Here is a 14,410-nt window from a genome sequence, read left to right as displayed (position 1 = left end):
ATCTCTACAAAGTTTCTGAACTGAGAGCGTCTCAAACGTGGTGAACCCATCTGTCACAATAAACATTAGCTCGTTTATAACTCAATTTTCTAGGTGTATTTGAAATTGTATATTGTAGTCTTCAAAACACTGGGCATACCATGAAAAATAATTCATTTCTATTCACCAAATCCCACCCCAGTCTGAATTAGCTGTCAATTAAAAGATTTCTCTATATAAAACGACCAAAAAAAAGAGAAAAAAGCACGAGTCATTTTATGAAACGAATTAAATTTACTTTCGATGGTTATGAGAAATAAATAGATCCAGTAAAAAGAGTCACACATTTCACCAGCTCAGTGTTCAATATAGTCACGACAGCAGGCTTCCCATGCATTAGAGACAAACACTCACCTCACCGAGTCCAGACCCAAACCTTTCACTCAACATAAGAAAATACAGTTTACGAGGAAAAACACCAGGCCCCTGCAGAAATCTCCTTTTATGCATGTTGCTGCCAGTGAAAAAATGCGTGACAAAACTTAAGTGTAATTTGTAACGTATATTTACAAATGCTAGATCCGGTCCTTGTAGAGGCTTGTGCATTTTTTTCTTTTCTGTTGAGGTTAGATTATGTCACAGTTGAAAAATCTCCCCAAATCTCTTTTGTCATTTTGGTTCAAGTCAAAAATAGATCGATTTGTGCAAACTTGTATCTCTCTGTTTGGGTTTATATAATGGTCGTTTCAAAATATAAAATTCCATGTCAAAGCTTCATTATTATTTTAAAAAGGCTTTTCGGGGATCAGTCGGCTACATGGCAAAAGCACCTTTAAAGCTTGATAGGGAAATGTTAATCTGGCTTTTTGACAAAATATTACAGCATAGAAGTCAAATTAAAAGAGATTCAACGCTCACATTTGACATGAGAATTTTAAATTAAGTTTTCAATCAGTCTAAATGCCTATCATGTAAAACAAGTGAAGCAACGGCCTTTCATTCTCTCAAACTGCATAGTATAGATTTTAGCTTATACAACAGGCAATGGACATAAATCCATTATCACAAATATTTACAAATAAAGCCAGAACCACAGATCATTAGCGATTTTTATCACGATTTGAGGACATTTTCCATCTCAGTCAGCATGTGCTAATAAGGGAGATTTCTGGACAGGGCCAAATCTCTGTCAGAAAGTTCAGTTCAATGCAACATTTACATTTGAAATGTTTGAAATCTCTATTTTTGCTGAATCAGTTTCATCCCCTCGTCCTGTCTTTATTGAAAAATTGTGCCACAAAGTATCAAATCGAATGTGTCAAATTGTCTTAATACTGTAGGGTGGCTTTAGTCCCTGATCCATAAACAAAAACACTGAAGTGCAAGTTAGACGTTACTGCAGTGAGAAATCAGGCAAAAAAAATAAATACAGTATGAAGATTCTTGCATTTTTTTCTTTTTTTCTTTTTACAAAAAAAAAAAGCAACAAAACCCTGGTAGTTTCTGCAGTTTGAATGTCCAGTTTCCTTTTCCTCTTTTGGTCCAATATAAAGTCCTGGTCCTCCTAGTTTAAAATGGACTGTGCTCGGCCATTTTTCAAAAATAAAACAATTGCTGGGTTGCAAATTAATGGCATTACACTTTTACAAATCGTAGCTAAAAAGACATTGTCTGAATTAAAAAAGTTATCATTAATATCAGTCACTGGGTCCATGATCTCTCTGTACAAGACCAAACATTTCCTCAAAAACAAAATAATTCTTCCTCTATATAATAGTATAGGCCTTTAGAACGCTGTGATGTCACCTGCAACCCAGCAATAAGAAAACTGGGTTTTTATGTGGTACTTGTATATAGTTTATCTCTATAGTTACTATAGAGATTTAAAGTCTGGACGCAGGTGCTTTTGTGCAAAAGGAGAGCCCTGCAGTGATCCAACGAAGAAATCACTGTTTCTCAGATAAGTCAAATTTGTTGAGCTTTTATACTATTAATGGCAAATAAATTGAATGCGTATGATTGATTGTGAATACATTTCCTATGTTGCTTCTTAGCTCATGAAAAACTCTCCAGACTTACAATTACATTCAAGCACCACACACCCTACATTTCTCTAAATCTCTTCGTACAATTGTTATTACTGCCTTTGCAAAGCTTCTTTTCCAGAAACCAGTATGAAGTTACCGATGAAATGCTAAACACAAATGAAACATCAATAAATTCAAAATAACATTTTAAATTACAACATGAAGAAGAGTCCTGTCCTCTTTAATCTTTCACCTGGAACTGCCTTAGTTCAGAGTTCAGTCACGGAAGCCCGGAGAAAACCAAAACACACAATTCAAATATATAGATCATTGCCATGTACATATTTAACAAAATGGAGAAACTGTTTCCAACAACAATAAACGACAACTTGGATCACAGCGTCAACATCAAAAAAATGAACCTCAAGAAATCAGTGTAGGAACAGGACAATAGTAAACTGACTTTTCACATCATGTTCACGCACAAAGTCTGTTAAATACAAACAGTAGTAGTTTAGCAGCAGTTCGACCCCGTCCCAATAAATAAAGTGTGTCTGTGTTGTGTGTGCTGAGGTGTAGTTCTGAGAGGGGAACAGTAGGGGGCATTAGGGCTCATGCGACACAGGTTGGTCCAGGAGGAGATGTAGAACGGAGATCTCTAAAACAACATGCTCTGTCGCCGGTTGATCTTGTTGTCTGCAAAAAGAAAACAATTAGTGTTATTTGGTCCCTCTTCGTGTCTGATGAGAGTATCATTTAATCAAAGGCTAATCAATGTGTACAAAGTTGTTCTCAGCCGGTGCAGCTGCCACAACTCTGATAAAAATATTAATTTCAACCAGTAATTATGAGCATTTTGGCCCCGTTTTAGCATACTCAATAAAGATGCAGGATTTCGACACAAAGTTCAAGCATTGATTCATTATAGGCCTAAACCCACAACACTGAAAAGGCTCTTGTGACCTACTTTTTGATACCCGACCACAGCCACATAGGAAGATGGAGAGTGAACAATTCAAGATATTCTGTGATACAAACCTAAACTTTTGATTGACGTCATTATCATTATGGGTAGATAACACAAACATAAAAAAAAATACATGGAAGAACAACTGGTAAACTTCAATTAGTTATGGCCGACTGCTGAAATGGGTTTGACCTTTTAAAAGCCTACATGATCTATTTTTATTTTCTGAATCCTTATTTATCCCCCTACATGTTCCAGACATGTCCTAATGTGTAGAATGAGCCCAGACCTGTTCACCACAACTGCCTCTAAAATCCTGCACTCAAAACGTTGCTACTTCGGGTCCGCACAAGCTTTAAGGAACAGGCCACCGTTTATCCATACTGAGACATGTTCTTTCCTGAGCTTAAACGAGTTGATGTGTACCTGTCTGGTCTTTGTGCGTGCGCTCAGTCACGATGTTGTTAGCATTTGGCTTCTCCCAGTATATTCCTATGGCTCCAAACTCTTTCACGGGCACAAAGACCAGACAGGTATGAATCAACTCGTCTACGCTCAGGTAAGTATCTCTGTATGGAAAAACGGTGGCCTGTTCTTTTAATATAGAACCTGCAGTTACACGTAAGTCCTGAGGTGGCAGTAGTGAGCATAAAATGACCAACTTGCATCTAGTCCCTTTAAATTTGATATAATCACAAATCCATTTTGTCAGTGCATTGCCTTTTTACGGTTTTGTTTTTTTCTATGAGAAATTGTAAAAATGTATGGGGAGGAGGGGCGGGGGGAGTAATAAAATAAAATACAGAATTTGTTCATGGCCCAGTCTGGTTACAGAATGTTTACCTCTTCTTTTGTCACGTCAGGAAAAAAATTACAGGGAAAAATACGTTTTTTGTTTTGTTTTAGCGAAATATTAAATAAATGAGTCAAGTTCTGGTGACATTGGTAGTTATAGTTTAACTACATACATACAGGAGAAACTTGGAAAATTAGAATATCGTTAAAAAGTGCATTTGTTTGGCTTGAACTGTGGAACTGATATATGATGGACTCATTACATGCAAAGTGAGATATGTGTGGCATTTATTTGTTATAATTTTGATTATTATGGCTCAAATAGAATATTTTGAAATGGACTGTAAGCCATATTCATCAAAATTATAACAAAGGCTTGACATATCACTTGTAATGAGTCTATATCAAATATTAGTTTCACATTTTGAGATGCATTGCAGAAATAGATGCACTTGAACAATATTCACATTTTCGGAGTTTCACCTGTAGCACTTCACGCACAACAGGTTTTTATCACAGCTTTGCATTGACTCCCCCACAGAACCAGCAGAGAAAATGTGAGTGAGAACCAATAGTTCAAAATCAAAATCCTGCAACTGAATATCTTTCCTCCATGGTTTTGTTAGGACTAATTCTAAAACAAAAAAATCTCCACACCTTCACAGCTAGTGCAGAGACTTACTTGAGTCTGTGTATGCCGTGTTCCTGTATCCTGGGTCTCTCTGAAGCTGCACCTCCTTCAATGTGAATATGGAAACAACTGAAACAGACACATTTACTTTAAATACATTATTTACATTTGATATAAAATAGGTTTTTGACAATGTTGTGCTCACTCTCGGGCAGGTTGTGGACTCTCATTCCCAGCTGTCTAAAGTACGAGTGCTTCATGGCGTCTTCAGCTGAAATTCTCTTCTTTGATTCATACTAAAAACAAAAGATACACATATAAATGATTGCCAAAAATATGAATCAGATTATTTAAATTCATGAGCAGCGTAAGCATGAAGTCTATTGCTTACTTTGAGGAAAGATAGTAGAAGCTCAATGCCTTCACCATCGAGCCTGAATAACAAAAACATCAACACGTTACAAAACATTCTGCAACCATCATGTAGGAATATAAAGTATATCTTATTTAAGGCTTTCTGTCAGATTCACACTGGGACAGAGCTTGAAAGCAGAGCAGTACCGGGGTGCGTGGTTGATGATCAGCTGAGGCTTGTACTTGGGAAAATTGTACGTTTTGAACTCTTCAATAGATGAGATTCCGGGCCAGTTCTCCTCTGTGGGTGTGCCTGAGTCAAAAACAACCACCATTAAAATGCTGCTGTCTTTTGCATACTGCATTGTGCAACAACAGAATGGCGACATATCAGTCCAATATAGTGTCGAGGTCACAAGATTCCTTTGGCAAAGCAGTCTGTGATTTCCTTTTTTTTTGCTTTGTTTGACATGCAATTATTTTTCTGTGCTTTATATAAATATGAAGTGATGATAAATTGCTGTAGTCTTGATAGAAATGGCAGAAGTTGATCTCTTACCCAGTAACCTGAAGATGAGGTGTAGCTCGTCCTCGACTGTGGAGCCAGGGAACAACGGCCGACCTGCAGCCATCTCATAGAAAATACAACCAACGCCCCTAAAACACAGAAGATCATTTGTTTCACTGTTTGCTTCACTATTTTAATATTTAAAAACAGTGCTTTAAAACCAAACTCCTTTAGTTTTTGGTCATTAATGGTCCAAACATGAACAAACTATGCAAATGATGAAGTAGGGAACAGCAATGGATCCGCAGTCCAACTATAATACTGTATGCATGTCTATATTACTGACCATGACACTATTCTGAGTTTTACTACTGTGATAAAAGATGACACTCATGGCCGATCAAGCATTTTTGGAGAATAACCATTCTTTGTTGTGAGTCTCCCAATAAATTAAAGGAACAGGCCACCATTTTTGCAAACTGAGATGTTCTTGCCTGAGCTTAGAGGAGTTGATGCGTACCTGTCTGGTCTTAATGCGTGCCCTCAGTCACGCAAAACGACCAAAGATGTTGCTAGCATTAAGGCTCTCCTAATGTATTCCTATAGCTCCAAACGGGGTGAAGTCTTCCACGGGTACGCACAAAGACAGGTACGTATCAACTTGTCTAAGCTCAGGTAAGAGCATATCTCAGTATGGAAAAACAGTGGCCAATACTATTTTTTTTATCTAAACATACTATCGTAGCGTAAATACAAAATAAATAAATTATTCTAATAGCCAATCAGTGCCAACTTGACCCACCCCACATAATGATGTGTCAAAACAACATTTACCACATGTCGATCTGTGTCGAGTACTCTGAAGACCCCAGCAAGACGTCCGGAGGCCGGTACCAAAGTGTCACCACTTCATTCGAGTAGGTTTTGGTTGGCACTGACTTTGCCCTTGCCAAACCTAGATTAAAGTGAAAGACAGACATTAGCATCAACATCAACAAAGTATCAGCACTAAAATTGCCTTCACTAAAAGCTTGAAGCGAGCAGCCTCTGCTATAGTTTGTAGCCTCATTTAAACAGCTTGACTCAGCCTATAAAAATAATTGCTGAATTACCGTAAATTGTGGACTATTGAGCGCACCTGAAAATAAGCCCCCCCTCATATCCCGATATACGTATTTAGGTTGAATTTCAATATACGATATATATCCTGATATTTTTTAGATAAATACTTTATTGATCCCGAAGGAAATTGTGCATTAGTCTCTTGCTCACATTCACACAGAACAGGATCTACAGAATTTAAAAAAGCAATAAATACAAGAGAAGTTAAGGCACTGCGAGACAATGTTCAAGACATCTCCCTCTCTCCTCCTCTGCTCCTCCCTGACGTGGCTCTGTTATAAAGCCTGATGGCATGAGGGACAAAAGAATTCTTCAATCTGTCCTTGGAGCATCTCAGAGAGGAGCTCTCACTTTACATAAAGTGAGAGCTGTGAAATGAAATGTTAAGTAAAAGCCAAATACGAGTAGTTTTATTGAAAACTCACATAAACACTGTATAACAAAGATCCGTAAGGTGCGCACGAAGAAGACTCAGTGCGTGTCACTTATAGTCCAAAATCTACGGTACTTGTTTTCAATACACATCTCACCAAAATCAGCCAGTTTGAGCTCCCCTCGGTCATTGATAAGCAGGTTTTGTGGCTTTAAGTCTCTGTGTAGGACCTTCCTTTTGTGACAATAAGACAGACCACGCAAGATCTGAAACAAGAAAATCTGCAGGGGAAAAAAAGATGGAGAAAATAAGTGTAATGAGGAGAAAAACATGGCATAGGTTTGAATGCATCGCGTTTGCTGTTACATAAGAAAACATGAGACGGTCATAATAGCCGAGGGTCTTACTTTCACATTGTGCATGCTCATTATGTTCCCACAGTCGTCCATGTACTGCTTCAGATCCTTGTCCTGCAAAAAGGTAAAAGCACAGAGGAATAAAAGAATGTTCAGTTATTGATGCAAAGGTACAGCATGTCTGGTTAAAGGCTGGATTATGCAGCCACATCGTTTGAAGAAAGAACAACCAGCGGAAGCTCTGAGCATAAGTCAAGTAAAGAAAAGCAATTTGCAATGTTATTCTCAGTTTTACTTTCATCACACCTAATTAGATGCACATTATTTGAAATGGCAAAACATATAGTACTGCTTAGTGTATATAGTATATGCTTTCTTGTGACATAAAGGCAGCTGCACATGGTTCTTTTGGGACTCTACCTTCCTTCCTTCTTTCAATAATCATGTGACTTACCAAGTATTCAAAGACCAGGGTGAGGCTCTTGTCTGTGTGGACGATGTCATGGAGCGTCACGATGTTGGCGTGTTTCAAGTCCTTCAGTAGTGACACTTAAAAATATAAGAAGAAGCACAATGAATAGGATATAAAAACACAGAATATATCCACCGTAGCATAGAATATTCCTTCCTAAATCTCGAACTTTGAAATGGTCATATTTGAAAGTACCTTCTCTGATGGCAGTGCATGGCGCCCCTTCTTCATGCTCCAGCCGTATTTCCTTTAGCGCCACCAGGTTTTCTGTGAGTTTGCTGCGCCCTTTGAACACTGTGGCATACGTGCCCTGAAAACGGTACATTTACACGGTTACAAGTTGTTTGGCAAAAGGTGAACGTATAAGGCAATGGCAGGTTTCATGGATGACTTACCTCTCCCAGTTTGTCAAGCTTTATGTAGGTCTCCAGCTTTCCAAAACCAATCTCTGACTAAAAAACACAGAAAGAATGTGTTCCTTTATACTGAAATGTATATTATATATTTGTCCCTATACAAGCACTTGTTGTTAAAGGAAAATGATCATGATAAATTAAGAAAGTTCAACTGGGAACTTTTCAACCAGTGATCTCCTAACTGTAGTAGGATCACCACAATAAGCAGTAGTACTACATTTACCTTTTACATTAATACATAAATATAAACTTTGTTTTATTGAAATGTATTGCAACTAGGGCTGCAGCTGTACAAACTATCACCAAGTTATTGATATCACAGTGAAATTGGACAAAATTTACACATTGTTTTGCCAACAAAGGCTAAAACTAAAACACGTGATGACACATAAGTCAGAAATATATTTTTAAAAAATCAGTTAAGCCTTTTTTTTATCCTGATTTCGTATTTTTAAATCTGGTTTTGGCACAATTCGATGCAAAGACAAATTGCTTGCCATTTTCGTTTAAAGCAGTGCCAAGTAGCTCTTGCCCCTAGAGGCCATAAGCACAACTGCAGGTGTTGTAGCAAGATGCAATTTTTTTTAACTTATTGATTGTCCGTGAGAGTAAATACTACGTAGACAGAAAAGACAAAGGGAGAGAGGGATATTGTACATCCAATTACACAATGGAGATACATTTTTTTCACCCAAACTTGGCTGTAAATGCTGTTTAAGTGGCGCTAGCCCACAGTTCGCGTTGCCTGTTAGCCCGTTAGCTTCTTCTTCATGATTCCATTAGTGTGTATTGGTGGCTCTGGTCCGGTGGCAGTCAAGTTGCAATTGTAGTTTTCTGGCCAGAGACACCAGGGGGAGATGAAAGACCCCCCAATCATCCCAATAACACTTTTATTACCCCCAGAGGGACTACGAAACAAGTTACTTAGTACTGCTTTAATCACCAGATAATATTGTGGAGCCTTAATTGCAATTAAAATATTATTTACAATGTGGTTAAGTGTATTTAGAATAGTGTTGTTGCAATACTAAGAGAACTAATTCTAATACTAAGAGAAATTGGGACGTTTAATATGTCTTCTTGTAACATTTAACGCATTCCTGTTTGGAAGCACTTTGAAAGACTTGTGAATTGTGCTCAACAAATAAACTTAACAAACCGATGAGTCAATATAAAAGACATTAAAGACAGTAGCTCTATACGGTCAAGTCTTTTTTTCTTTACCATGTGCATGAGCCTATTCATAATTGCATAGAGTAGCCGTCTAGCCGAGCAGTTACTTATTTTCTCATATGTATTGCACACTATTCATAAAAGGTATAATTTAATAAGTTTAGTTTCGAGTTGTTGAATGAGTATCTTAGTGTATTTTATCCTCGTTTAGAGAAGAGTTGACTTCACGTCTTATGTTTACAGCCTCCATGTCATTAACAAGTTCTTAAATGTAATCGTTTCTCACAATGTTTTCATCAGCAATATATTAAACGACTACATTTAACATCGAGACAGGCCAGTCAATACTGTTCAACCCAACAAACGGATGTAGGATCTGAATTGAGCTTTAAATGTTTTCATTCATCCCTTCCTTTTCCCAAAAGCTGAGGCAGTTTCCATGGTAACGGGCGGATGTGGTGAGGCCCGGATGTGCAGAGCTAAAACGGTGGAGAAACAGACCAGAGAAGCTCGCCGCGATCGTCGGCTCAGCGGCTGGTCGAAGGTAGGGCTGCTCAGCTGAAGCTTCTCCAAATATCCGTCAGGGATCCGGATGTCAGCGGGCAGGGACAGGCGCTTGTTCAGGTCCTACATAAAACAGAGGGACAGGAATGTAAATGTCTATCCAGTACAAGTAACTTTGAGGGCCCGATGTTGTGTTTCTAAGACCATCATAACTTTTTGCACTTAGTAGGAGCACACTGATATCTTGCAGCTCCAGACCTGGTGCATTTGTGGGCTGTATATGGGCTGGACAGACTCCATATGGCGATGTTATGTAGAATAACCTTTTTCCTCCAACCAGACTCTTTCTACAGCCAGAAAGGGGCGAGGGCAAGGGAGAGGAGTGGTGTGGGCATGGGGGTGAACACATGCCTTTGTTTATCTTGGCGTTTTGGCCGAGTGCAGGCTATACAGTCCATGGTGCAGACCCGTGCCATAGCGGTGAGGGAGAATTATAAAGTTAAAAGGACTATACAGAGTTTAAAAATGTCAAAATAATGTATTTTCCTCCCCCTACATGTTCCAACAATGTCCTACTGTGTAGAATGAGCCCAGACCTGTTCACCACAACTGCCTCTAAAATCCCGCACTGTCACTCAAAAAGGTGTTAATTCGGGTCCGAAGTGCCGTCACGCACGAGCTTAATATAGAAGGTGCAGTTACACATATGACCTGAGGTGGCAGTAGTGAGTATAAAATGGTTAACTTGCATCTAGCCCCTTTAATTCGGCTTTAACACTTGCCTTGCAAACCTTATCATATTGGGGAACATTTGGGCGCCGACCTTCTACATGACTTGTGGCCTAGTCAACGTGGCACATTGTCTGTGAGGTAGACTGTTAGTGCCTACGTGTAACCAAGGCTATTTAACTCTCTTCATGTGGAAGTATCGCCAGACTCTGAGTGATCAATGCCCCGAACACTGTATTGACTGTTCAAATGTCTCCAGGCCTGTAATACGGTAATAAACTATTTCCATGTCTCTCCATCCACATCTCCTCCAGACTCCATTAGTATTTCCCTAACAAGCGGGACCGGCTACACATCTTTCTCTTGAGACACCGGACATGGACCGTGTTTACTCATGGATAAGTAAGGTCTTCAGTTTGACCCGATAGAGCTTATAACAGCCTATCATACTGAATAAAGAATGCGACGAAGCGCAATGTAAACAAGTGAATATGAGGCTGCCTTAGGAGAGCAGCGCTCAGTGCTGCTTGTAATAAACCACGCCTCGACTTTTTTTTATAAGTGACGCCCTCTCGTCAGTAGCACAACAGCTGTGCACAAGCAAGAACCCCATTGTGTTTGGAGCAATGCTGTCCTTGCGCCAGACGAAAGATCAGCCCCTGAATGTTACAGTTCACTTAGTCTGTGCTTCTGTTTGGAGAAAGAAAATACAACACACAATTATAATTTATGATGAGAATGGCTAAAGGTTTTTATTAAAGGGGCTAGATGCAAGTTAGCCATTTTATACTCACTACTGCCACCTCAGGCCAAATGTGTAGCTGCACCTTCTATATTAAGCTAAAGCATGAGGGCAATTCGGACCCGAAGTGACACCTTTTTGAGTGACAGTGCAGGATTTGAGAGGCAGTTGTGGTGGTCTGAGCTCATTCTACACATTAGGACATGGCTGGAACATGTAGGGGGAGGAAAATACATCATTTTAACATTTTTAAACACCCTATAGTCCCTTTAAATGTCAGTCCTATTTTTTCTTTTTTTTTTAAATCTTTATTTAACCAGGAAGCTCCCACTGAGGTTAGGAATCTCTTTTTCAGGGGAGTCCTCGTCACTCTTATTCATCCCACTGAAATCCTACAAAGGCAATAGCCAGCTCTGTGTTTCATAGTTTTAATAATTGCAAGAGCACGAGGCCAGAGTGTCATAATAAAACAGAATTTGGGAATTTGACCAAAAGAAAAATTACATCATTTTTGTGTTTGAAGTCATTTGGGAGATTATGGAGGGATGAATCTCTTTCCTCTTTTAGCCAGTCCCGGGATAATAGCAGAGCCTCCTGGGTGAACATTGGTACGGCTCATTAAATGTGAACCCAGCGGCATTGCATTGCTCCCGACTCAACCAAGAACTAAAATTCACAGGCGAGAAACAGCTTATAAGAGTAACGTCAAAATGTACAGGCCGCATAGAGTTGCCTTGTGTACGAAACGCGTGCTGCCAATTTACTAGCACAACGGGATATTCAATTAATTACCATTCTATTGGATACTTGGCTTTAAGATTGAGCTGCTACGCTGTAATTCTGTGATTCTTCCACCGCCTCCCCGTGTACTCTGTTTAAAATAACCATCTCAATCTCCTCCATGCGGACAGATTTGCAGGTTAAAAATGCATGGCGTGTGACTATTGCATAACACTGTGAAAATAATCATCCACATCGCGTTTATTTCAGAGCATATTGTTGACGGTTATTGACACTCATAGCGAGACGTGATGCCATTGTTGTGATAGATCTATTTCAGGAAGAAAGCAGCAGAGCCCAGAGGAGTGAAGCGGTTCCTCTGATGTGTCAGAACAAGGCTAAGAGGTTTAAAAACACAGCGGGATTATGTTTAGAATCGATATTAATAGCTACAGGGCTTTGTCCGTCTCGTCCAGTCTGTGTGTCTTTGTCATCCACCTTGTTGAGAGATCTAAATATACCGCTGGCAAAAAGGAAAAAAAATGCCATTTCATAGAGGGACAGTAAGGACATTTAAAATTTAAGTCAAAAATATCTCTGCTGATTATATGACTTTCACAATATATGATATATGCCCCAACCCCAGAGCAGACACTCACTCAAACCTTCCACCCCAGACTCCCTGTCCTGCTCTTTTAAAGGAACAGGCCACCATTTCTCCATACCGAGATATGTTCTCATCTGAGCTTAGACGAGTTGATACGTACCTGTCTGGTCTTTGTGCGTGCCCTCAGTCACACACAAAGACCAAAGATGTTGCTAGCATTTGGCCTTTCCCAATGTATTCCTATAGCTCCAAATGGGAGTGAAGTTGGAAGCTACCACGCTCTTCCATGGGCACAAAGACCAGACAGGTACGTATCAACTCGTCTAAGCTCATGTAAGAACATATCTCAGCATGGAAAAACGGCGGAGACAGCGCTGAGACTTTTCGGGTCTCTGAGTGTTCTTCGCGCGGACATTATTGGTTGTCTGCAATGTCTTCGAGATCTGTCCAAGGAGGTCTTAAAGAGACGTAATGGTGATGTTGCAGAGAAGTCATGAAGACATCTCTGCAACTAAGAAGATGTCGCAGAGACGTCCCTGTGACTTTAGCTGAGCACACACTCCAAGATTTTTTTTTTTCAGGCTTAAACAGATTTTGTGAAGAATGGGGGGGCTGGGCCTACGCTGCACACTCACTTTAGCGAGATTCTAGATTGAGAATCGTGAGAACGGCCGCACGACATGAGTCTGCCTATATTCTAACACAAGCGGTGCGTCTCTGTCCTCTTCTCCTGCTTGATTTCTCTTTTTGCAGGAGAAAAACTGACCCCAGATGCATTGGAAACACGTGTGTCCGGATTGGTCAACAATGGCATGTGGTCACTGTACAAGTCTTCCTGAACTTGTTTATATACGTCTCTCGAAAGGAAATTAACAGTAGGCGACACAAAGAAGCAGGACGTATTTCAAGTGGATTTAATATAAAAAGGCGGAGGCAGACGAGAGCTCGCTGAATTGTCCAAAAACACAGACATGATTCTCCGCGACCGACTTCAACTAGTCACGACTTGGGAAGACTCACCGCTTTCACTATCACGTCGTCTGGATGTCTCCGAGATGCCGCAGTGACGCAATTTTGTGAGCGCGCAAGCAATCCGAGTCGTGGAGAGGTCGCTATAGTCGTGGAAACGTCTCTTCCGGTCAGATAGGCCCTTACCACCAGCTTGTATGCAGGGAATAAAAAGTTGTCCTTTGTGAACAGGGCTTTTTCGTTACACTGCAGTAACTCAGCTCCTCCACAGACTCAGTTTGAAGTCCGTAATCAATGCACCACACTCTGGCCTCCTCCACACACGGCGGGTCCATTATGTGTTTCACTTGCCTCACCGCTAATGCAGCCAATGAGACAGTGTTAAAGAAGGTAAAGCGAGCCATGGGTCAAAGTCGATACAGACAAATAATGAAGGTAATGCAATGAAATTATACAGGCTGCAGAACGGCTGGGCAATCTGACCTCAAATCAATGTCAATTTAAGCTGTGAATGTGTGGACTTTCACCATGACTGTGATAGATAAAGGTGCGGTTTGTGAATTCGTCCCAACTTAAAGGGATATTTCAGGATTTTTGACATAGGGCCTCATTTCCTAGCTATCCAGAGTGTTGCTGATTTCTGATTCAAATCACTCATAACGCCAGACTAACCATATAAATGTCTGTGTCGAGTAATTTTAACCATTTTGCATTTAAAAGACCTTATATTTGAGCAGCATCAGCTTCGTGGTTGTATAAGCTACGCAGTGGCGGAGTGATCTGCTAGAAAATAGTTCCTCAAAATGCGATCATTCATGTGATGCAAGGTCAGTTATGTTACAAAAATGATTCTATGGACACAGACATTTATATGGTTAGTCTGGTGTTATAAGTGATTTGCCTCAGGTGCACTGTGGAGCGGGTCAGACTGTTTTTAATACAGGCTAGCTGATACCATAGAAATGC

General features: G+C 39.9%; 1 protein-coding gene across 1 annotated transcript in view; it reads right to left on the bottom strand.

The window, feature by feature from the left end:
* Positions 1-2,001: 2,001 nt before the first annotated feature.
* The window catches only part of cdk17 (cyclin dependent kinase 17), a 76,177-nt gene continuing 63,768 nt past the window's right edge, over positions 2,002-14,410 (bottom strand). Inside the window, exons 5-17 of the mRNA XM_079552472.1 lie at positions 9,675-9,800; positions 7,980-8,036; positions 7,780-7,894; positions 7,567-7,661; positions 7,164-7,226; positions 6,914-7,037; positions 6,096-6,216; positions 5,313-5,410; positions 4,961-5,066; positions 4,791-4,833; positions 4,605-4,695; positions 4,451-4,528; positions 2,002-2,702 (exon numbers count right to left, since the gene is read on the bottom strand). Coding sequence (XP_079408598.1) covers positions 2,665-2,702; positions 4,451-4,528; positions 4,605-4,695; positions 4,791-4,833; positions 4,961-5,066; positions 5,313-5,410; positions 6,096-6,216; positions 6,914-7,037; positions 7,164-7,226; positions 7,567-7,661; positions 7,780-7,894; positions 7,980-8,036; positions 9,675-9,800 — 1,155 coding nt within the window. The 3' untranslated portion in view covers positions 2,002-2,664. The remainder of the gene's footprint in view (positions 2,703-4,450; positions 4,529-4,604; positions 4,696-4,790; positions 4,834-4,960; positions 5,067-5,312; positions 5,411-6,095; positions 6,217-6,913; positions 7,038-7,163; positions 7,227-7,566; positions 7,662-7,779; positions 7,895-7,979; positions 8,037-9,674; positions 9,801-14,410) is intronic.

Source organism: Gobius niger (assembly GCF_951799975.1).
Source record: "Gobius niger genome assembly, chromosome: 2".
Classification (NCBI taxonomy): domain Eukaryota; kingdom Metazoa; phylum Chordata; class Actinopteri; order Gobiiformes; family Gobiidae; genus Gobius; species Gobius niger.
The sequence above is the reverse complement of the archived record's forward strand: the minus strand, read 5'-3'. Positions and strand labels throughout refer to the sequence as shown.